Source organism: Crassostrea angulata, chromosome 5, assembly GCF_025612915.1.
Source record: "Crassostrea angulata isolate pt1a10 chromosome 5, ASM2561291v2, whole genome shotgun sequence".
NCBI lineage: Eukaryota > Metazoa > Mollusca > Bivalvia > Ostreida > Ostreidae > Magallana > Magallana angulata.
The window spans coordinates 25,792,744-25,818,580 of NC_069115.1; the positions used below are offsets into that span (position 1 = coordinate 25,792,744).

The following is a 25,837-nucleotide window of genomic DNA, read 5'->3' on the forward strand; positions in this document are numbered from 1 at the left end:
CAAGGAGAAAATTTATCTCCTTTTTTATTTTCATTGTATATTAATGACTTCGAAGATTTTTTATTAGATAAAAATATTGTTGGGTTACAAAGTATTAGTTCTTCCATTGAAGATGAGTTGATGTTATACTTGAAACTGTGCCTATTATTTTATGCAGACGATACGGTTATTATGTCTGAGACCGCTGATGATCTCCAGAAAGCACTAGATGAATTCCATGTGTACTGTTCCCAATGGAAACTAAATGTCAATGTAGAAAAAACAAAGATATTAGTTTTTTCAAAAGGCCCTAAGCCAAAAAACATTTTTTATTATAATAATAACGTTGTTGAAATTGTGAGTGAATTCAAATATTTGGGTACTGTATTTTCCAGAAGTGGATCTTTTTGTAAAGCAAAAAAACACTTAGTTGAGCAAGCACAGAAAGCTATGTATAGTATTATAAGAAAAATAAGACTTTTTAATCTACCCATGGAGCAACAGTTTGATTTGTTTGATAAAGTAGTAGTGCCGGTTTTGCTCTATGCTTGTGAAATCTGGGGTTACGAGAATATAGATATTATTGAAAAAATCCATTTGAAATTTTTAAAATATGTTCTATGTATGAAAAGTAGTACTCCGTCGTATATGGTCTATGGTGAATCAGGTCGTTATCCTTTATACGTAACTGTATATTCTCGAATGATTTCTTATTGGACAAAAATGATCCAAGGTCAAGACAATAAGATTGTGTTTACTGTTTACAAATATTTAGCAAACCAATATATGTATAATAATGACTGTGTAAATCCATGGACTGATTTTATACGACATATTTTAGACTCATGTGGGTCCTCTAATATCTGGACAGAACAATGTACTGCAATAGTTAATGATAAGTGGATTTCTGCCGCCATCAAACAAAGATTGCAGGACCAGTTCATTCAGAAATGGGCAAAAGATATAGATAATTCATCTAAAGGTCAAATATATAAAATTTATAAACAAAAGTTTGGTTTTGAAAAATACTTAGGCATTCTTACTAAAAAATTTTGGAAACCACTTATTAAATTCAGAACAGCAAATCACCGTTTACCGATTGAAACCGGTAGATGGTATGGAATTCCTGTAAATGACAGAAGCTGCACACTCTGTAATAGTGGTAAATTAGCGGACGAATACCATTTTATTCTTGAATGTAAATTTTTTTTAACTTTACGTAAGCAATTTCTATGTACCAAGTATTTTCAAAAGCCAAGTACATTAAAATTTAGGGAACTGCTGATGACAACGAACATCAAAACATTGAAAAAATTAAGCTCTTTTATATTGAATATCCAAGAGCAATTCTGCTGTCCAGCCTAAACTATATTAGCATTTATTATTATTATTACTCTCCGCGTATTGAACACCAATGAAACATTGTATTAAATTTTTATATGATGATCTATTTTTTTTTTTTTTTTTTTTCTACCACTTTTTGTATTATTACTATTTTTTTTTCTCTTACTTACTTATGCTTACTAACACATGTAATACTATGTTGTATTATAATTTATATATAATTTATTAGACCCTTGACATCACAATTTAATGTAAATATGTTATTGTACCTCATGTACCATTGTATGATAATGGTTTGAGAGAATAAATAAATTGAATTGGTAATGGTAATTTAATTGAAGAATTTAAGCAAGTAATTGTAATTTAATTAATTACTTTCCATTGTAATTGACCTCATCCCTGCTTGTGTGGAAGCATTCTCAGGTAGGGTAGCTGCAAGTTCGTTCAAATAATGACCCTGGGGGTAGGGTGGGGTCACAAGATCCAGGGGGAGACGCAAAAATTTATTTAGGAATATATGGGGAAAATCCTTAAAAATCTTTTTTCTAAAAAAAATATTTTCCTAAGAAAGCTGAAACTTAATTGAAAGCAATCTCAGATAATGTAGATTCAAATGTGTTCAAATCAAAATCTTGAGTAGGGTAGGGCCATATTTGGGATCCAGTATTACAAAGGAACACATTTTAAATGTTCACAAAAGCTGAAATGTTATATTATATATTTTTACTTAATATATGCAATCATTTTGACATTTGTTGAGAATTTGGCTCTTAGACAATACTGGGACCTCACAAGGGGTTCAGAGTTTGATGAAGGTTTATATCCTATATATAAACAATTGTTTAGGATCTTTTTGAGAACTGCAATGCTCAACATGTGATATGACTAAAAAATCATTTTGTTAGAAAAGGGAATAATGATAATAAACATAAGGATATCCAGAGGAAAAATGTATTTTTTTTATACATGATTTACATGTATTATACTAAATTGTTTACTAGATAGTTTGTATTTAGACTACATTAAGCTGATTTTATCATATCTATTGTTCCTTAGATGAGCAATGAGGCCCATGGGCCTCTTGTTGAAAGTTAACATACCTGGGGGAAAATACTTTGTATGGAAGCTGTGCACCTTTTCAGTAGTATGTCATAAACTCTGAAACAGCCATAGGTACTGTGCTAAACTATAGGATTAAGAGTCCTTTCCAAATGAATTCAGACAGGGGGAAACTGAATTAAATGCATTTATGAGACTCCTCCACAATTTCATGTATGGGCTATGGTACTCATGCCTATTGGCCTCTTGTTTTTACAATATTCTAGATTATTATTTAATTTGAATCAGAAAGATTTATGATTCAACAACTTTAGTTACTTTAATTCATATTTGTTCCATTTGAAATTTGCCTTGTGGGAGTCCCATTAGGAAAGTTCTATCTACTTTAATTTTGTAGAAATGGAGGTGGATTGGGAACAGGTGATATACGGAAGATGGCTTACTTTGAACAATCAATTGATCCTCAAAACCTTTCGGTAACTACAAGGATATTATCAAATGAAAATACATTTTTATGAATACAAGTCATAAGAACAAATGTAATAGACTAAGTATGATATTTAGGTTTTAACTTTTTTCATTTGATATTCAAGGTAATATTTTTGTTTATTTACAGGGAAGAGATAAGACAAGGGTCGTGACTTACCGTTGCCCATGTAACACAGCTGTACAAGTTTATAATTACCTGGAGAAAACTGCACGAGTGGTGTTTGGTCCTGATCTAATCATATTGGGACCACATGAAAATTTTAATGTCCTCAGTCTCAGTGGTAAATCAGTCAGGTTTCTTTGCAAAACTAATATCTATTGTGGTGTAAATGAAAATTTTCTTTTAAAGTAAAATTTCAAGGGATTTAAAATCTTCTTAGCCGTACAAATTTGAAAAAATTCATGTTACCACACACACACACACACACACATATATATACATATATATATAAGAAGCACTAGCAAACCAACAACACTCGTTATCTAAAGTGTCGGATCAAAAGATACAAGGTTATAAGATGAGATATAAAAAAGCACTAAAAATAACCAACGACACGAACAATAAAGTAAAATATTGTCAAATTTTCGGGACAACCCGTCCCTTCTTGGTTGACAACAGAAACAACCTCGATGATTTTATTACCTTTGTCAATTCTTTCCATCATTCTATCAAATTTACGACTGAAATTTCCTCATTCAACAACACGTTTCTTGACACTACTTCAACTTTAGTCGATGGTAAACTCGATTTCAATCTTCATACTAAACCTACAGATTCCCACCTCTATTTAATGACGTCTAGCTGCCACCCACCTCATACGTTTAGAGGCATACTAAAAGGCCTAGCCACCAGAGTCAGACGTATTTGTTCAACTCAAGAACTATACTCTGAGCAAAGTCAACTCCTAAAATCCCACTTATGTGCCAGGGGCTACAGCTTGCACTCTGTACAGAATGCAATTGATGATTTAGCTAAAGAGGATCGTTTATCCCTTCTGAAATATAAACCCAAAAACGAAGACAACAAGGTCCCATTTGTCACTACTTACCACCCTGTCCTTAGGGGCCTAAATGCAGTCCTAAAGAAGAACCTACCAATCCTTTACAGTAATGATAAAATGGTTGAGGTTTTCAAAAACCCCCCGATGGCAGCTTTCAAGCGCCCTAGAAACCTTAAGGACATGGTGGTAAGAACCAAACTAAAGAACCCTCTGCCTAATGGTGGCTTTAGAACTTGTTCTGACACCAGATGTCTGTTGTGCAAACACAGCTCTGATGCAGACGACTTCTCTAGCCCCATTACTGGCCGTACTTACAAAATTTTCGCAAATACTTCTTGTCGTACGGACAATTGTGTATATCTTATCAATTGTAAATTTTGTCACAAACAATACGTAGGGGAAACAGGAGACCTCCGCAGGCGCATCAATAATCATCGTTCCACCATCAAAACTAAGAAAATTAAAGAACCCGTCGGGGAACATTTTAATTTAGATGATCACAAATGGGAGGACATGATGGTTTTGGTCATTGATCACAACCCTAACTGGACAGATGCGGAGAGAAAAAATAAAGAAAAATTTTGGATGCATAGACTGAAGTCATTCCGCCCTGACGGCATTAACAAATTAAGTGACTTCACCAAAATGAACATCAACTAAGTACTGATTTGTTTTCGTAGCAATATCACCATCTTCATCTTTTTCGGTCCATGTACAAACTATTAATCATGTTATTTATTCAAATTATTAGCTATTTCCTTAATCGGTTTTGTTCTTTTGCTTTATTTCACTTCCATTAGTTTTTACATTCATGATTATTTATGTGGTCTTTTACAGGGCCAATCTTCCCTACAAACTTTCACTACGAATTATCTTAATAGTACAACTTAATTAACAGCAACCCCCAATTAGCAAGTTAATTCGTTCGCGTTATCTTTCAGCACTTCTTCACAGACCGTCCGCTGCGTCGGACGGGATTTTTCTTTCTCGGGCTCGTATTCTTAAATATAAAGATGTAGCTGCCACGTGTTGATCCGGTGTTTAAACATTATCTAGTTTTTATATATTATTTAGTTTAGTTTAGTGCTAGTTTTGTAGATGTTTTTCTTCTTTCTTATGTAGTTTTTATTTTGTTGTCCTGAAGAAGGGACGGGTTGTCCCGAAAATTTGACAATATTTTACTTTATTGTTCGTGTCGTTGGTTATTTTTAGTGCTTTTATATATATATATATATATATATATATATATATATATATATATATATATATATATATATATATATCAATGTCATGATACTACTAGCAGTAATTAAAATTAATTAAAAAGCGGTTAAAACAGGACACTTGACTGCCGGAGATATTTCTATGTCCAGCTGGTGAGAATTTATATTCAGCACTGCGTTTGACATACTTATCAACATTTCATATTATTTAATACTAAGACTGCTCTGTAAATGTTCTTTTTGTTTTGAAATGACTTTAAAATTAGAGTAGTTGCCCTTTGAAACTATGTCATGTGCACCATGTTGTGTCTGGAGCAGAATAAAATGGCAGTGTCAAGATCGGGAGATTTGGTCAGACCTCTGCGGAGAGAAAGGAGAGAAAATGTTTAAAATTAAAAACAAAATTGAAAGTGAATGCAGCAAAGATTTTCAAGACTTTTTGAAAGGTGTAAGATGAGGATGAGAATTTTTAACCGGGTTTTCCAACGGAAAAATCCGGTTATTGAAATGGTGAAAATGGCGGGTGGGCGGGCTGCTTCCAAAAGGGTACCCTCATTATATGGATAACTACTCCTACAGGATATGAAGTTCTTTAGCAGCACAATTTTACATATATATTAGTAGCGTGCATATTGCTAGGATTTGGATTTCTGATAATTTATGAAAAAAAAATACCAGCTTTTGAACTTAGCTATTTTTTGGCAAAATATTGCATACAGCAGGCTTGGGGTAATTCTAAATGTAATGGTAATGCATTGCAATGCATTTGATGTTTTCAAAGTAATGCTAGTAATGTGTTAAGCCATAAATTTAGCATTACAAGTAATGGTAATGTAATGCATTACTTTCCAAAACCTAGTGTAATGCTGGCATTACATGGCATTACTTTGCATTACTACGCTTTTCTATGCATGTTCATTTTTAAAATTGTGATGAATTGAATAATGAATGGTATTTGATAAAAAATTGTTCCAAAGAAGAAAAAGTCATTCTTGAGATAAAGATATTTTGGTTGTATCTTAAATTGTCAATATAACTAGCTGTAACAACACAATTTCATAACATTTTAAGAGTGTATTATTAAGAATTTTATATCATTTGGAAAATTTACTTCAATTAGTTGTGCATTGAATGAATTCTTTACTTTACTTGCCCCCAGGACAATCTAAGTTGTATCAAAACATTCCATTGTTTGAAGAGGTGCTAAACACCCCCAATGACCACCCTTCTCTTGGCTGTGTTCCATTAGAATAGAGAACAGACATACACCCTTAAAAGCAAAAAAAAAAGAAGAAGAATGCATTAAAACTAATGCACTGTCCAACCATACTCTCTGAAAGCTTGAAAATAATCATTCAGTATTATTACCCGTTTGAAAATAATTTTTACACTCTCTCTCTCTCTCTCTCTCTCTCTCTCTCTCTCTCTCTCTCTAGAAATTGAGAAATTTTCAAAAACTCTTCTAAAAAACCATTAGGCCAGGAAAGCTGAAACTTGTGTGGAAGCATCATCAGGTAGTGTAGATTCAAAGTTGTGAAAATCATTACCCTTGGGGAAAGAGTAGTGCCACAATGGAGGGTCGAAGTTTTACATAAGAATATATAGATCAGTAAATCTTTAAAAATATTCTTCTCAAAAACTAATCAGCCAGGAAAGCTAAAACTTGTGTGAAAGCATCCTCAAGTAGTGTTGCTTCAAGTTGATAACACCATGACCCCCAAGGTGTAGGGTAGGGCCACAATGTGGGGGAGGGGGGGAGGTTGAAGTTTTACAAAGGAATATATAGGGTAAATCTTTAGAAATCTTCTTCTCAGAAACCATTAGGCCAGGAAAGCTCAAACTTGTGTGGAAGCATCCGCAGGGAGTGTAGATTTAAAGTTGATAACATCATGATCCCCAAGGTGTAGGGTTGGGCCACAATGGTGGTGGTCTAAGTTTAAGATATATAATATGTAGAATAAATCTTTAAAAATTTTCATCTCAAAAACTAGTCAGCCAGGAAAGCTGAAACTTGTGTGGAAGAGTTCTCGGGTAGTTTAGATATAAAGTTGAAAAAAATCATGACCCCCAGGGGTAGGGTGAGGCCAAAATTGGAGATCTATTTTTACATAGGAATTTATAGAGTAAATCTGTGAAAATCTTCTCAGAAACCAATTGGCTAGAAAAGCTGAAACTTGTGTGGAAGAATTCTCAGGAAGTCGTGAAAACCATGACCCCCGGGGATAGGGTGGGGCAACAATGGGGGGGGGGGGTTAAGTTTTACATAGAAAAATATATAGAGTAATCTTTTCTTCTCAGAATCTAATCAGCCAGGAAAGCTGACCGTGGGGGTAGGGTGGGGCCACAATGGGGTGGGGTCAAAGTTTTACATAGGAATATATAGAGTAACTCTTTAAAAGTCTTCTCCTCAAGAACCATTTTGCCAGGAAAGCTGAAACTTGTGTGGGAGCATCCTCAGGTAGTGTAGATTCAAAGTTGTTAAAATCATGATCCCCAGAGGTAGGGTGGAACATAATTGGGGGGGGGGGGTTGGTTGAAGTTTTACATAGGAATATATATTGTAAATCTTTAAAAATCTTCTTCTCAGAAACTAGGAAAGCTGAAACTTGTGTGGAAGCATCCTCAGGTAGTGTAGATTCAAAGTTGTAAAAATCTTGATCCCCGGGTTAGGGTTGGGCCACAATGGGGGTGTTGAAGTTTAACATACTTATTAGGAATATGTAGAGTAAATCTTTAAAAATCCTCTTCTAAGAAACTAGGAAAGCTGAAACTTGGAAGCATCCTTAGGTAGTGTAGATTCAAAGTTGTAAAAATCTTGCGCGGGCATGTTAAGGCTTCCCGATGGATTTTACAGCGATGTGTAGAAAGTGACTTGTCTGTACTTCATACGATATGACGTCATATATAACTTTGACGTCACGATCTGCATTTCTGTCGATAGTTCCCAGGGAATGTATTTCAACGTTAAAAGTGAATTACATCAAACCACTATAAAACCGCATGTTTCCTTTACATAGATGCCGCCGTTAATGCTGGACGTACAGAATTCATTCATATTAAAAACCAGTATCAAATAATCGGCAGTTGTAAAGCTTCGTTATAAGTAAAAGACAATTTATAAACTAGTGGTTTGGAGACTCTCCCTGCTACGTGTAAACAACTGAATAAAGAAATTTTAATGCATGTAAAAACAGCTTGGCACAGGTGAAAGATCAACATAATTTTAGAATATTTTACGTAAAATTGGTAGAGAATATAAGTACCAATGTGAATCGTGCTACGGAAACCTACGAATTAACCCCAATTTTTTGTAAATCGCTTTTGATTAGTAAAAATGTGCATTATTTTGATGATTTTCTGGAATGTTTTAACAATATCTTCGATAAACAAAATATCTATTTCTTTCCTGAGCAATAACTTCAAAGTATATGACTTAACAAAGAATTTTTCTTAAAAATATGTTTGATTTAATGTCATTAATCACCTGCGCCGATGCGATTTAAAAAGATCATTTGCAATACTAGGATTCGCCCGTCACGTGATTACAAAGAACATATGACGTCACAAAATGCATCAAATAATAATGTTTAACATCGGTGTCAATAAACGTAACATAGATTTTAAGAAATACTCCCGGTCAAAGTATTTTTGCGATGATTCAAATAATATCGTTTTCAAGCCGTATTTTAGCATCGGGACGCCTTAACATTGCTGCGTGATCCCCGGGTTAGGGTTGGGCCACAATGGGGATGTTGAAGTTTTACAAAGTAACGTATAGAGTAATTCTTTAAAAATCGTCTTTTAAGAATCTATTCAGCCAGGAAAGCTTAAACTTGTGTGGAAGCATTCTCACGTAGTGTAGATTCAAAGTTGTAAAAATCAGATCCCCGGAGGTAGGTTTGGCTACAAGGGGGGGGGGGGGGGGGATCTAGCACCAAAAAGACAGTTTAAATTCATTAACTAGATCTTTACCTAACTAGGCGTTCATAATATTGTAGAAATGATCCCTAAATTATTTCAAATCGGCAATTCTAAAATAACAAAATGCATATTTGAATGTTTATGTCTTATTGAATTCTGATTTTTTTTGGGGGGGGGGGGCGATTTGCCCTTCCCTTTCTTTTTGCTTTGTTTCTGCAATTTCTTTCATAATGATTTTGCTTAGTTCCTGCAATTTCTCTCATAATGATTTACATGGAGATAACAAAATAAATTGTTTTCATTTTAGCTGGTAAACCAAAAAGATCCAATTCATTGAAAACCCTTTGTCTTATGTTGGGACCTGACTTCATAACAGATATTTTAGAGGTACATGTTTATTTAAAACAAACTTCGTTTTGAACACGATTTTCCAAACAAAAAAATGTGGAAAACTTTCAATATATGTTTTGAAATGTCTTTTTAACTTTGAAATCATGTGTTTTTTAATGTGTTAATGAGATGAATTCTTGTTATGCAGGTGGAAACATCAGACCATGCACGTTTAAGAATACAAGTGGCATTTAACAATCATTTTGAGGTAGTTATTTTAATGTTGGCAATTACAGTTTATATCTGATCTACAAAATGAGATAATATTATGAGGTTTAGTCACATTTTAAGTTCACAGTGCACACTTTTTATGCCCCTGCCATTAAATGGTGTTCTAACATTCCGTCATTCCGTCATCATTCACTTTCCGATCATTATAAATCATTATCTATAAACCGTTACACACATCCAACTCAGATTTGATGTATGGATGTATCCTATTAATATACAGGCTCGAATTTGGTTTCGGTGTAACCGGACAAAAAGTGACTCCCGTATAATATTGATCTGGGGGTCAAATTTCTACGGAGAAAACTGACCCAGGGTCAGTTATTGTATTCTATGACTAGTAGGGTCCTTTTTCTACAGTAGAAAACCATTCCATACCTGTAGATCTACAACCCCCACACGTTGAAAACTGACCCCCATAGAATTTTACCTCACCTATAAACTTCATAAAAATAATTGAAATTAAAGGCGATACATTTAGCAGTCATGTTAAGTGGTGTCCCGGGGGTGGGGGCAGCGAAAGCATGTGAAAGATTAGACAGAACTACCATTTTACCCTTTTACATAATATAACATCATTTTGAACAAAGCGATGTCTGTGTTGATCTTGAAGTACTTGTCAGCTTGCCTTGTGGCCTTGCCCCTTTACTAAGCCTTTTTAAGGTGGTATACCCCTGAGGTATATGCATTATGGTGTGCTCGCATGTGCTTCCTTTTTGCATTGTGCTGGTTTTGCTAAATAGGCCCTATTATTATAGTAGGTGATTTAATAGACAAACCCTAATTTAATGACTCGAATTGCATATTTTTAGAAGAAAAAACCCAGAAGACACATGTGACAAAAAATAATGTATAATTTAGCTCACCTGAGCTGAAAGTTTAAGTGAGCTTTTCTTATCATATTTTGTCTGTCGTCTGTAAACTTTTCACATTTTCACATCTTCTCAAGAACTACTGGGCCAATTTCAACCAAACTTGGCACAAATCATCGTTAGGCAAAGGGGATTCAAAGTTGTCAAAATTAAGGACCATGCCCTTTTTTGAGGGGAGATAATTAAAAATTAATGAGAAATTTTTAAAAATCTTCTTCTCAAGAATCATAAAGCCAGGAAAGCTTGTGTGGAAGCATCCTCTGGTAGTGTAGATTGAAAGTTGTGAAAATCATGACCCCCGGGGGTAAGATGGGGCCACATTGGGGGAGGGGGTGGTTAAAGTTTTACATAGGAATATATAGAGTAAATCTTTAAAAATCTTCTTCTCAGAAACTAATCAGCCAGATGATTCTTTATTATTGTTAAAGCTGACATGAATTCATAAAAGCATTTGGTCGCCATATTAGTTTAGATCGCTTCTTTACTGCCACTGGGGTATATATACTGGTTGAGAAAGTTACGGTCGGTTGCTTTCCGATCGAGGCATTCACGTTGCACGGACTTCTAAATGCATGAACTACACATTGTTTATGTAGTAAAATGTAGTAATAAAGAATAAAGAAAACAACAATCAATGAAAAACCAAATATATTTTATTCTTAGAAAGGATGTCCAAGGTATCTGTATTATTTTGCACAGACAGTGCTGCCTTACCTCGCATGCACATCGAACATGTGTGTCGTTCATACAGAGTGCATAACGTCTGCATCTTCTTGAAAACTCTGGCGACACTACATCCAACACAGTAGCTAAATGATAGTAAATCCAAGAAAGTAACAACGTTTCTATCCGTTCCTACAAAAACTCCCCGTTTATAAAATCCATGCGATAATTGACATTGCTCGATCTGTCACAGTGTGTTATTTGCGCATGTGCGATGTTATAACATACACAAGAAAACGGTCTACAATTATCGAGGAATTTCTGAAGTATCTGCGCCTGGATATCAGTCTGTCTTGTTTCGTCGTTTATTGGATATATCTTGCCAGTGAAGTGGTTGTCATATTATTTTTGTTCAAAACACGTTTCACGAGTCTTTTCGTCCAAGGTAACGTGTTCGGGTGTATGAAATTCCTGAATGCGGTGAAGCATGACGAGGGCTCTCGGCCTTATATAGGGGGTGTGTAGCGATGAGCAGAACATAAAAATCGACAACTAATATGGCAGTAGTCGGAGAAAAAAGGGAAGTAGTGCGTATTTATGAATTCATGTCAGCTTTAAGACTTTGTCTCCAGGACAATTCTTTTGCCTCACAATTTAGAAGGTTCAGAGTTTGATGTAGCTTTATATCCCATATATAAACAATTGTTAAGGATCTTTTTAGCTCACCTGAGCCAAAGGCTCAAGTGAGCTTTTCTGATCACAATTTGTCCGTTGTCTGTTGTTGTCGGCGTAGTCATCGTCGTCGTCGTTGTCGTCATCATAAACTTTTCACATTTTCATCTTCTAATCAAGAACCACTGGGCAGATCTTAAACAAATTTGGCACAAAGCACCACTAGGTAAAGGGGATTCAAGTTTGTTCAAATCATGGTCCCCGGGGGTAGGGTGGGGCCACAATTGGGGGATAAATTTTTATACAGGAATATATGGAGAAAATCTTTAAAAATCTTCTTTTTAAAGACTATTTGGCCAGAAAAGCTTAAACTTGTGTAGAGGCATCATCGGGTAGTGTAAATTCAAGTTTTCAAAATCACAGTCCCTAGTGGTAGGGCGGGGCTGTGATGGCGGTTTTACATAGGAATATATCGAGAAAATTTTTAAAAATATTCTGGGAAAGTTTTGCAGATTTATGTTTGATTGAACCATGATTCCCTAGAGAAAAGTGGGGCCATGAAATGAGGGGGGGGGGGGGGGGGGTATATAGGAATAGAGAAAAATCTTCTTACAGGTACAACAAAAGGGGCTTGGTATTTACCAAAAAAAAGGAGGTGGATAAAAATTGGCAGATTTTCAAATTTTTTAAGAAAGATCTACTGTACTAAGTTGTCAAGATATTTTGATACTGTAATGCTAATTTGATCTGAATTTAGGCAATTGTTGCTCAGGTGAGCGATGTGGCCCTTGGGCCTCTTGTTTGAGAACTGCAATACTCAACATGTGATATGATTATAAAATCATCCTATTAGAAAAGGGACTAATAACTATAAACATAAGAATATCCAGGGGGGAAAATGGATTTTATTTATACAGGATCTACATGTATTATTGTACCGGTACATTGTCCAGATTGTTTGTATTATGACTCCATTAAACTGATTTTATCATACCTATTGTACCTCAGGTGAGCGATGTGGCCCATGGGCCTCTTATTTTAGTATCTGTTGTATTTGGTAACACTGAATGTCTGACAACCAAACATAACACCGTCAAACCAACAGACTTATCTTACAGGTACACAGAAGACAGCAACTCGCGTGTAAATTCGGAATTTCGGATTTATCACGATTGCGCTAACATTACAAAAAATATAACTTTAAATTCAAACTCTGCATTGCTGCCATTATATATGCACAGTAAAGTTGTTAAGTACAGGCATGTAGCATCGTTTTTTAAAGGAAATAGGACAGAATAATCTGAAATCAGGACAAGCAAAAAGAAGAGACTCCTTATAAATTCAATTTTTTTTAGGTCACCCTGAATTTACTATTGCTGTCCGTTTTCGTCCGCCGTCATGCATTAACAATTTACATTTCTAACTTCTTCTTAAAAACTACAAGGCTGATTGTTACCATTTTTGGTGTAAGGCATCTCTTTGGTAAGAGGAATCTAAATTGTGAAATTCATGTCTCTACCACCCCCAGGGCACCACATGTGGGGCCAAATATGCAAAAAAATAGCCAAATTTTCAAAAATCTTCTTCTCTACTCCCACACATGTGAGGAAAAAAGTGGTTACATAGTTATGATGTCCATGAATCCCTTAAACCAAAATTGTGAAATTCATGGCCCCTGGGTCAGGGGTTTTGGCTTTAGGGTGGGGCCAATATGCCCATATTGTAAAAATGTATTAAATCTTCTTCTCTACTACCAAAGATATTTGTTAAAAACTAAATACATGATTATGATGTCCATGAAGCCTTCTACTTAAATTGTGAAATTCATGACCCTGTGTCAGGGGTTCAGGCTCGAGGAGGGGGGGGGGGGGATATGGCCATATAGTAAAAATGTATTAATTTTTAGAAAATCTCTTCTCTACTCCCATATATATTTGTTAAAAACTAAATGCATGGTTATGATGAACATGAGGCCCTCTACCAAATTGTGAAATGCATGACCCCTGGGTCAGGGGTTCAGGCTAAAGGGTGGGGCCAATATGGCCATATAGTAAAAATGTGTTTAATCTTAGAAAATCTTCTCTACTCCCATATAACTCCACTAACTCCTCTACCTCAATTGGGAAATTCATGGCCCTTGGGTCAGGGGTTTAGAACATGAGGGGGGGGGGGCAATATGGCAATATAGTGTTAATGCATATGTTTTAAAATGTTCTTCTTTATTCTCACACATCTGTATAAAAAACTAACTTATAATTACGTTTACCAGGAAGTTCTAGTCTACTGAAATTTTAATTTTCATGTCCCCTGGAGTATGGGTTTTGACTCTAGGGCAGGGCGGAAATGGATGTAGAGCGCTAAGAGGTGTTGATGCATATAATGTTAAAAAATTATCTTCTTTACTCCCACACACCTGAAAGGAAAACTGAATTCATGGTTTTGTAGACCAGATCTTTAAGTTTTTCGCCAAAATTATAGGTTTTACAGTTATTTTTGAAAGATTGCAGGCAGAGAGGTGGTCGTCATTACAAATTTATAATTTTTCTAATCCAGAATGAAACTTAATTAGTTAGATGCATATATGAGACTCCGCGAAAAGTTTGTGTATGGGTTATATGCTACGCAGGTGACTGTTAAGGCCAATATGCCTCTTGTTTTACTTGTAAACTTAAAAATTTTACCATTGGAGGAGAGGTTTGGAATTTGACTGCGTTGATTTAACTATAAACAAAGTGGCCAGCTATTGTAAGACAAGTTGCTGTCCTTTAAAAAAGGACTGCAATACGTGGACCATATGCATGTGTTTCCAACGAAAACGTGAAAGCCTTAAGATTATCAGATATTCCACCGACTCTAGCCGCCTACTTTTAACCACTAAATTTGTACGTTGTATTACGTAAATGTATAACCCTGACTTTTTATCTCAGAATTTATAGGGTGCATACTACTAAAATAATTATGATCTATATTAATGAAGATTGCATGTAAAGTATCAGGCATTCGGCGAATTCTACTATTTGCCCACACATTACGTTTCGCACTACTTTGTTTTATAAAACTATGCAGTGACAGCTTTGTGTAAATTAATTTCATATTTTGATGCATTTTTCTTGAAATTTTAACTTCTATACAGTGCCATAATTATTCAATCATCTATTATATACAGTTACATAATTATTCAATCATACTTAAGTGCTTAAAAATTTTTAATCGGGAAGTACTTTAGCCTCGCCTACTATAAAAGTAAAGTTAAGCTACTTGTGTTATTCGGAAAACAACAAAACATTGCAAATTATGCTATTTGATGCCTGTTGTAGTAACGGCATAACATTAACTTATTTCATAATACTGACAGTTTATATCACAAGCCGAACATTTCTTTAAAAGGAATTCTTTGTTTCTGTACTGTTTACCGACAACCTTACATTTACAGGTTTGAAAACATCATTCTCAAATATTGTAATATCAACACCGTGTGAGAATGGATCGGTCTTGGACATTCTCAACCTCAGGACAAAACAATTACATCCAAAGCTAACATCAAAATTTTTTTTGAAAATGTACAGAGTTTGCTTTTTTACAAGTAATTTCACCACATCTAAGAAACCCGAAAAAAAGGCACAGGAGAACATACATTTCAACATCAGATCTAGAAATGGAGAAAAAGCTCCATTGTCAAGTTCATGCCACAGTTGTTTCAATATACTGGCAATAATTAGGTAATCTGTTGTTAGAGACATTGTTTTGAGACTTTTTCACCCCTCGCAAAACATACTGTAGCTGGTTAAAGTTATTCATAAAATCTCCATGACCTGCTCTAATATAGTAAAACCATTACTAAATAACCTGCTAAATACAATTTGATAGTGTCATACTTGAGTTTTAAAACAGATTTACAATGAGTGACAAAATACATTTTAAGCAAAGTTTCATTTACTATTGGAAGACAGTAGGATTAAAACACAATTCCACTCATAGAAATGAATGTCAGAAAACATTGTAACGCTGAACTGTAGGCCCTCTTGGTTGAACTGCTTAAGGATGCATCCCATAATTGGTTTAACTGCTCCCTCAGTCCTTCATTAGCTGCGAATGTTCCAGGCATTGTGTTGGCATCAGGTCGGCTTCTGGTGCCAGGGTTCGAAACTTCTACATCTGGTACGAGAGAGAGAGTCAGCAATAGTGTTCTTGACGCCATCAATATGAACAGCATGAATGATATAATGGTTACAGGCTGCATGAAAGGTTTAAGTTCTCATTAGTTTCATTATGCTTTTAACTTTTGAGCATCCTTTCCTAATAATGTCAACAGTTGTTTGGTTGTCACAATGAAAAAGAATGAGTTTCCTTGGCCAAGTATCACCCCACAGAAGACAGGCCATAACGATAGGATATAGCTCAAAAAGAACCATCGATGTGTTTTCCTTGGAAATGTTGTCAGGGAAATCTCCTTGAAACCACTTATTTTGGTAAAAGCCTCCAAAGGATGTAAGGGTTGCGTCTGTAAACAACTGCATATCCGCAGCCTCTGTCATGTTATCGTCGATGAAAAAGGACACTCCATTCCAGCTTTTTAAGAAATCTGACCACATAGCAAGGTTGTCCCTACACATACTGTCTAAGTGGACATGGAAATGAAGCGGCTCCTCTGTGGTTGATGAGGCTATCAGGTGAGAAATGAAAGATCGACCTGGCAGAACAACTCTGCAAGCAAAATTGAGGTGTCCCAGCAAATTGAGCAATTCTCTCTTTGTACATGATTTGCGTGTTTTGAAGGAATTACCGATAGATAAGATATGATCAATCTTCTCCGACAGTAAATGGGCTTCCATGTTCCAGGAGTCTAATATTATCCCAAGGTATTCTAGTTCTGTACAAGGTCCTTTGGTTTTCTTCTCCGATAGAGGAATCCCGAGGGTTCTAAATACCAGTATCCCCAGGAGTCTCTCCATCACTTTATGAGCATCATCAAATAGTGGGACCACAACTAGGAAGTCATCCAACAGGTGCAGCACATTTGGTATGATATCTTGTATTTTTTCTCTGCAATCCAACACACAGCGGAAGACAGGGCATCAAAGATCTTTGGACTTGATCTGCTTCCAAAGACAAGGCGCTTGAAAAAATAGTATTTATCATCCCACTTAATTCCATGATATGGCCATAACTCTTATGATATAGGCATGATATTGAAGGCATCAGTAATGTCGGTTTTAATAAGTGATGCTCCTTTCCCGCATAATTTAATTATAGTCTAATAGCATAATGGACCATACAAGTAACCTAGGTTTAGTTCTTAGTTTACGATCTCTGTAACGCTGTCCGAGTTTAATGAAGCTGACTTTAGATTTTTGCATTCCAGAGAATTCTTTGGAAGATCCTGAAAGCCAGTATGAAAGCCAAAACGTAAACCATTCATAAGATATTCTGTAAATTGGGTGTCGGGATGATGTTGTAGAAGATTTTGAAGACTGTCTATGTTGATGGGAGTTGTTACTTATTATCGAAACTGGATGTTACATCTTTTTGAAAGCCCCATTTGTGTGGGGCTGCTGGGATTTTTTGAGCTGCAATTGTGTTAAGAGTGGTCTCCTCTGCAACTGATGCAGATGTGGGCGTTCTTGCATCTAGGTATGTGACAGCCTCTGAAGCCATTGAAGTTGTTACATATTTCTCTACCTTCATGAAATTCTCTCCGACGTCCATAAAAATCCATGTCCCCATTTCTCTTATCCCTAACTTTGTCGGTAATAGGGCAAAAGCCTGTAGAGTGCAGCGTACTGTTGCAGGTTGCACATGACTGCGGTCTGGCATTCGCAAACAAATTACAAAATAAAGTGTTATTCCACACAGACTAGTCAATGAGAATGTTATTATACTTAAGATGTGAAGCGGCCATAAGACTGAATTGACGATGATATTCGTAGAACCCATTGCCTGTGTAGCCGGTAGCCATGTCAATGATATCCCTATCATACAAATCTAACTCCTGTCTTCTTTGGGGATATGCTTGACACATTATATTTTTGTAAATTCCGAAAGCTTGAATGAACTCACCGATGTTTAGCAACTTCTGCAGTCGTTTATCCGGCTTCTTGTCATCTTTTTCGTCAGGGGGAGAGAAATATGGTATTAACAAGGATGCTAAATTGACATCCTTACCTGATGTAATTTGGAGGCACAGATGAGGCGAGATGGTCTCTACCAGAAGGAGAGATTCTGCTGCGAATCCGAATCTCGTCCTCTTCAATTCCGGGCCCTGTGTTGGCAATCCTGCAGCTGCCACGGAAATAGGGCAAAGGCCGTGTCCAGTGTGAAAGAAGACTAGGGATTCATTGTGGTTGTAGTTGAATTCGCCGGAGTTTGGCTTCCTTGTTCATCATTATTCCTTGCAGTCGACGATGGATGTATAGCAGTTGCATGCAACGAGTTCACTCGTGATGTAAGATGTACTACATTTTGTTGCAGCGACTGCACTGTTGAAGATAATTTCGACTCGAGATCGATTACCGTATTTTTCCGACGATTAGTCGGTATTTTTTTCATCTGAAGCAGAGCACCCGACTTATCGTCTTGTTCGACTTGTCGTAGGCTCGTAGTCAGAAATTTTTTAAAAATAGCATTAAAAATCTTGGTTTTAATCATCTTGAGTTGGCTGTGTGATTGAAAATTACGTTGTTGAATTCACTGTTCATCTTTAATAATTATCATTTTCACTCATCTGTCAACACTTAAATACATAATAATAACAACAGTTATTAAAAAATATTACATTGTCGTTTATCAATTAAAAGTTTTACCGTTCCGTTTTTATAAACACATCGTCACATGGTTCTATGTATCACTAGTAGGAAGATAACATTGCGCAGTAAAATTGAAACCAAGTTTGAATGGAAGAAAATATTGCAGTAGGTCCGGGGGATGTTTTTTTAAATTTAATTATTTTATTTGTAAAGAGTTGTTAGTGGAAAGTATAAATCAGAAATATTTAATGGTCAAATTCAATCTTAAAATACGTAATCGGCAATTATCAATACTACTGTTTATACAATAGGCTGACACCGGTTGTGTTAATAATTTTGCCTTAAGGCTGAGATCTTTACGGCAATTTCACTACCTGTGTATATAAAGAGTACCGTTATAAGAGTGATTATAGTTCATTGATTATTTATTGTCCAATTCTTTGATTATTGTTAGATAATTTTTTTAGGAAACGTATGTATGTCGTATATCGTCATTATCAAGTCGTACAAATGATCGATCTATTTCTAACAGTGTCTATGTAAAACAATAGCGTGTAACTGCATTACTGGATACAAAGAAAACAAGTTTCATCAAATCATAGTAATTGCTAAGCTTTCTGCACTTGAGATCCCCCTTTGAAGTCCGACACGAGACAGGTGCATGCCTATGACACCGGAAATTGTTAAACAAACATTGACCACGCGCCGAGTCAACAGGTGGCTGGTTACGTAATGGCGAATACACTGGCGATAGTCAGAGTGGATACTTATTTTAATGCTTGGGAATAAAATATTTCTGACAAAGTAAGTTAAGTTTTGCATAACACGCGATATCGGGAATTGTTTAAAATGCAAGCGACTTTGTAGAAGTTGCCGGTATTTGAAAATTTGATGCATAAGTATAAAGCGTAATTGTTTAAATGTTAATCATTAATAATAATTGGTAGCAATATCGGTGACATCGTGGCATCATACACTGATAATGTTACTGCAGTTTTATAGGCCATTTTGAAGTGATAAGATCGACGTATGGTCTGAGATCGACGTATCATAGGATTTTGTTAAAATTTTGGCTAAAAATGGGCAATTCGACGAGTCGTCCGCATCGACGAGTCGTCGGGAAAATACGGTAGTACACTGTGATCGCCATTGTTGTTTTGGTGTAGGGCATCACGGGATTGCCTATCATTCGAGTCGCCATTGATGTTTTGGTGTGAAGGATCATGGGAACGCGCACTATCATTCGAAGTTCTTTTTATAGAACTCTCTGTACATACCAACTAACGCCGATCTTCGTGCGTTAGAGGAGTATGCGATTCCGCGAGAATCCAAAGCTTCCTTTAGTCTTGCTGCCGTCCAATTCACTGGCAAGTCTGGATTGTATGGCGCGGGTCGGGACGCTCTTTTAGGCCCCATGACTTCTTGTAAGCACAAAACTCAGTTCACAAAGTATCTCATAAGTTACGTAGTTATGTACCTCGGCAAATACACACTTACTGCATTAATCCATAATAGCACACCAGTACAAATAGTAAAGGTAGGAGTAGATTTGAATGAAAATAATAGCTTCTTAATCAAGCATCTTCACAATTGCTTCTTCTTCTAAACAATCAACATAAATACCAGACTCCCCCCTGTAGGTATCAATCCCCTGATTACTCTTATCTAATGCATGTTATTAGTACATTGTAACACTGACCAACTTTGTAGATAGAAATATTGCCCAACAACAGGCTAAGCATGTAATTTGATCCACGCAGCTATAATTGTTAAATCACAGATTTTGCGGACTTAAAAAAACAATAGTCAGAATGACATTTTTTTCATATCATGGAAGAACAACGTGGTCTATCTCGCGGGCTGATTTGATTGACAGGGATAGCACGTGGACCCTGACTGCATATATTCTATCACAATTTTAGGGAAAAGGGTTCAATATAATGGAAACTATAAATCTAATCTAACTTATTACACTGAATTACAAGTAAAATGTACTTAAATTAAACTCATACTGGTATTCTCTCTCTCTCTCTCTCTCTCTCTCTCTCTCTCTCTCTCTCTTATATGACGATCATTAAACAATCAAACAGTAATTATTGCAATACTGAGTAGTTTCTTGGAACACAAATAATTTCTAAACTCAAGTTGCTATAAAGATGAAATAAAAAAATTATCAAGTACCGATCCACGGATTCTAAGCGCTATGAATATGTACCGTGCGGTACTACATGGACAAGTACATCACACATATGTATAAAAGAAAGAAAATTTGAAAATATATTAGATATAAAGCTGTATAATTATATTATTTAGAGAAAGTACATTTGTTTTCAACAACCCATTAAATTTGTTATCGTTGAATAGAGTATAAGTGAGAAAAGATCACAGTTATGGTTCTATGCACTATTAAAACTGCCAAACAACAGCAACTACGATTACTACTACGTTTAAAACGGACTGAAACAAAAACTTCTGGAACCATTTATTTAAATTTTAAAAAAGGAAAAGAAAGTGTTAGTGTTTTAATTGATCAAACCTTTCCAGGTACTCCCCTGGAAGAGTTATTTCCCTCTCCAAACACCATTGCCAAATCTGACTTGCAAGACTTATCAACTTCTTTGATTTTGTACCCCCAATGTTGTTTATGTATGCTATCGCTACTTTGTTGTGCGATTGCAATAGTGCGTGCTTTTTTAAAATTTTCGACTGAAAACAATGAATTGCTAAAAATGCTGCTTTGAGCTCTAACTCGTTTATGTGCTGATCTCTTTCGTTTTCCATCCAAAGACCGCCCGTTTTTGTATTTTGACAAATTGCACCTCAACCTCTCAGGCTTGCATCTGATTTGACAATAATGTTTGGTTGGGGACGGACTAAAGCTCTCCCGTTCCATTTGCTTAGTTTTGAAGACCACCATATTAGTTCTTGTTTCGAATCCTCGTCTAATTGTACATGATGCTCGTAATTCCCTCCGGTATGCAGGGCTCTTGTTTTTAATAACTTGAGACTACTGTAATGAAGAGGTGAGGGTAGAACCCCTTGATTTGTAGCTGTCAGACGTCCTATTATTAGGGCCCCGCAAGGATTTGCGGGTGCCCTATAGTAATCACTCTGTCCGTCCGTCCTTCTGTCCGTCCGTCCGTCTGTCACTCTTCCGTCCACAAATTTCCTGTTTTTTTCTAATAACTTTTTTTATGGTTGCCCAATCAAGTTCAAATTTGGTATGGTAGTTCAGTAGGCAGAAATACATATTTTGATGCTAAGTTTGGTTCTCTATGTCTTCTGGTTTGGAGCTGGGGTGGTGGGGTAGATTCATAACTATGCATAAGAAGAATGGGCAAAGAGAGATAACTGCTGAGAATGAATGGGCAAAGAGAGATAACTGCTGAGAATGTTACCATTGTATACATGGAAGGCTGTGCAATATTTGTCCTTTGGGATTAATTAACCTTCCACAGGAAGAAAATCCTAAGCTTTATCTTTATCTGTCACATTGAGATTAATTACTGCACTGCCTGTGTCTGCAAATGAACTTTGTTTTGAAGTTAAGGTCAATTTTGAATGATGTGTAGTATTGTGTACATTCTTTGAAATATGGATTTGAAATATAATATTCATATTTTTGGGGGTTAAAATACCGTACACAATGATTTATGATAGTTTTATTGAATAGAGGCAAAGCCTAGGTATCATTGCATTGGTATCAATTCTTTGTTTTTTTAACAAATTTTATTTCATCCCATGTTAACCCACTTTATCCCGTGGATATGACTCATTGGATATTTTTTTGATATTCCAGAGTTGTGACTTTACAATGGGATTTGCCTAGGCATAATGAAGTAAAAATAATGTAGAGTTTTATAAACAGTGTAAACATTGATTGCGGTGTATAAAATATGGGATAAATAGAATCTCATGATTTGTAGTATAATATGATTTTTATCCAACTTGTGTGTTTTATCCCCTCACTAAGGCTCAAGAAAAAAACACTTTAATTGTTGGATGAAAATCATATCCAACTACAAATCACGAGATCCTATATATTCCAGTTCTTTACATCTTCTGCCGGGCATTTATTTTTCATCATTGTTAATATAAAGAGGATGGAATTCAAAGTTTTTTTCACTTCTCTATATTAATTGTCATAGCGGGGCCCTTCCTGACTGGTCAGTTTTCTAGTTTGGGCTAGATCCCGAGCAGAGACAGACTGACGACTCACAAGATCTAAGCAATTCTGCTTTATCTTTATCACCTTTTCTTTTGGGAGAGAGAGGGTCATTGTTTCTGAGTTTACAGTGAATCCCAGAAATTCAGTTACATGTGAAGGGACTAGAACTAACTTTTCCTGATTGATCAAAAACCCTAGATTCTCTAAGAGATAGACAGCTGTTGACAGATCTGATTGAATGCCTGTGAGAGGTAAACACACGTGGTGCTATTGCAATTCCAAATGGAAGGGATGTATTAAACTCCATTATTTTGTTTTTCCAAAAAAATTTCAGAAATTTTCGAAATTTCTCTGCCACGTTTATTGTCAGGTACGCATCTTTTAAATCTAGTTTTACTAACCAATCTCCCTCTTCCATGAGATCTCTTAACAGCTGTATCCCCTCCATTTTGAAATGCTCGTAAGGGAGAAAACTGTTCAGATTTTTTAGATTTATTACAGGCCTTAACTCGCCCCCCTTCTTCATTACCAAAAATACGTTGCTGTAAAAGGAATCGCTTGTGGGAGTTGTCTCCCGTACCGCATTTTTCAACACTTAATTCTCTATTTCGGAATCTATCAAAATCTGTTTCTCTGATTTGAATTTCGATGGAATCGGAATTTTTCCCTTGAAAGGATTTGATAATATGGGAATTTCTATCCCTTTGATTGATTGAAGGATCCAAGGATCCCGTGTAATTACTTTCCAATTCTGATAGAAATGTTTTACACGTCCCCCAACTGGCACTGACTGGGGAATTTCTACAGCATTGAAAAACAGGAATTTTGATAGATTCCGATCGATCTCTGATAATTCTACCCGTTTTAGACTCACCTGATTCACTGAGTGACTGATTTCTTGGGAGGTACTGTATATTTCTGGTTTGCTCCCTGACCCTTGAATTGTGGGTACTTTGTGTATCTCTGATTCTGAGTGAACTGCCTCCTGTCTGTCTGTCTGCGACCCCCATACTGGAGGCTTGATGAGGGTCTCTGTAGAAAAAACTGGCGGTTTCTGTCAGAAAACTGTCTTGTTTGTGACCAAACTTTCTTATCACTGCCATTAAACAATAGCTGTTTTAATTCTTTATTATCTTTGTTATCTTTCGCTAATTGTTTAAGAAAATGTTTCCCAAATAAATCACTTTTACATTTTCCCAATGATTTCTTGTACCTTTTTTCAGAAAGCACATCTACAGATTCTGGCATTGTTTTAGCTAACACTGCCTTACACCTATTAGTAATGAAAAGGAAATGGGCATTCCCTACAAACATAATCGCTCTTTGGACAAACTGAATAACATCAGAGGGGTCCATGCCCTTGCCTGTTTTGCTTATTCGCTCTGCCTCGCTCCTATAACAGAAAGTGGCCCTAAAGCATCTAAAATTCTCATCTGGGTATTTACTTTATTTTTCTCTAACTTTCCATTCCATTTTTTACCCTTGAAAAATATTTTCTTGAAAAATATGTCCAAAGACAAGCCCTGAAGCTTTTTAGAATGAGGTATGGGACAAATCTTAGCAATAGCCTGTCTGTTCTTTTTGTTAATCCCTTTTGTTGCGTACGTAGTGACAAATTTCAGAATCTTTTTAGGGATTTTTGGCTTATAATTTGTGCTCTCAGAACATTAGAATAAATCAGAGTCCGAGTCAGACTCGGAACTAGAGCTTGAGGAGGAGCTAGAGGAGCTAGAACTAGAGGGACTTGAACTTGAGCTTGAATCAGTTGATGTTTTGCTTTTCTTGCGTTTTCTAGAGCTTGAGCGTGTTCTAATAGAAACATCGCCGGACTTACTTTTTTCATTCCGAATTTGCTCTGACGACCACTGCCGCCTTAAATCATCCTCTGTCTTATCAGCCACAGATACATGGTCTACTTCACATTGAGAGTCCTCTGACTCATCTACCTTTGTATTATCGCTCTCAACCGCCTCTGCGGGTGAGCTTTCTCTTTCGTCATGAGCCGGCGTAGCCTGTCCAGGCCCCGGCGAACGAAGTTGGGCATTAGCACTCCGAACACGTAAACATGTGTACACACTTGGCGAGCTGAATTGAAAGTCATCGATTGTATCTATCGAACGGTTAGGGTTTACCTGGGGCATGCGCATCAGGGGTTTCATACCTGAGTGATTTTTATCTATTTATAGGTAGTCACACTTTAAAGAGCTGTATTTTTATTGTTGAATTGAAGGTCAATGCATTATTATATCTCACTACAATATTTGAAATATAATTTAAAGTTATGTAAGAATATGTCTGTATTATTTACTAGATTGAAATGTCGTTTTTACATATTAGAGTTATACTCAAATGGAGTCAAAGTCAATGCCAAAGTTCTTTTTAGTGTCATTATTTCTTTGCAATTTGTACTAGCTGTTATATACCGAAGTTTGCAAGTACATTCTTAATGTCAATTTGATTACTATAGATATTGATTTCAAATTAATGAAAAACCATTTGTAAAGTATTCTGTTTCTTGTGTTCAATTCTAAATTCAAAGTTTTAGGATTGGTGATGTTTATATGGTTTTAAAATCAAGCATTTATTTTTTTACCTCAAGTGAGCTTTTCTGATTACATTTTGTGTGTCGTCCCTCTGTCTGTCTGTCCATCTGTCCATCTGTAAACTTTTCACATTTTCAACATCTTCTCAAGAACTACTGGGCCAATTTCAACCAAACTTGACACAAATCATCCTTAGCCAAAGGGGTTTCAAAGTCAAATTAAGGGCCACGCCATTTTTCAAGGGGAGATAATTAGACATAAATGAAAATTTTTGAGAAATATTAAAAAATCTTCTTCTCAAAAACCATTAAGCCAGGAAAGCTGAAACTTGTGTGGAAGCATCCTCAGGTAGTGTAGATTCAACGGTGTGAAAAAATTAAAATCAACTCCCAAAAATAGCCTATTCTATACATCGTTCTGATGGAAAGTTGGTTCACGCATGCGCACATCCTGGCTATGATGCCTAGCTACATCATATAAAATATTATATTTATATTTTTAAGTGTCCTTTACTGTGATAACCCAGCCCAATAATTTCATAA

The 25,837-nt window shown here is 36.0% G+C and overlaps 1 protein-coding gene and 2 pseudogenes across 1 annotated transcript in view; 1 reads left to right on the forward strand and 2 right to left on the reverse strand.

Annotated features, from left to right (window-relative positions):
* LOC128183550 (major vault protein-like) overlaps window positions 1-25,837 on the forward strand; it is a 182,739-nt gene that overhangs the window by 124,356 nt on the left and 32,546 nt on the right. Inside the window, exons 14-17 of the mRNA XM_052852605.1 lie at window positions 2,780-2,858; window positions 2,999-3,152; window positions 9,324-9,403; window positions 9,555-9,614. Of these exons, the coding sequence (XP_052708565.1) occupies window positions 2,780-2,858; window positions 2,999-3,152; window positions 9,324-9,403; window positions 9,555-9,614 (373 nt within the window). The remainder of the gene's footprint in view (window positions 1-2,779; window positions 2,859-2,998; window positions 3,153-9,323; window positions 9,404-9,554; window positions 9,615-25,837) is intronic.
* LOC128183552 (uncharacterized) lies at window positions 14,046-18,344 on the reverse strand (annotated as a pseudogene).
* LOC128183551 (uncharacterized) lies at window positions 19,738-24,942 on the reverse strand (annotated as a pseudogene).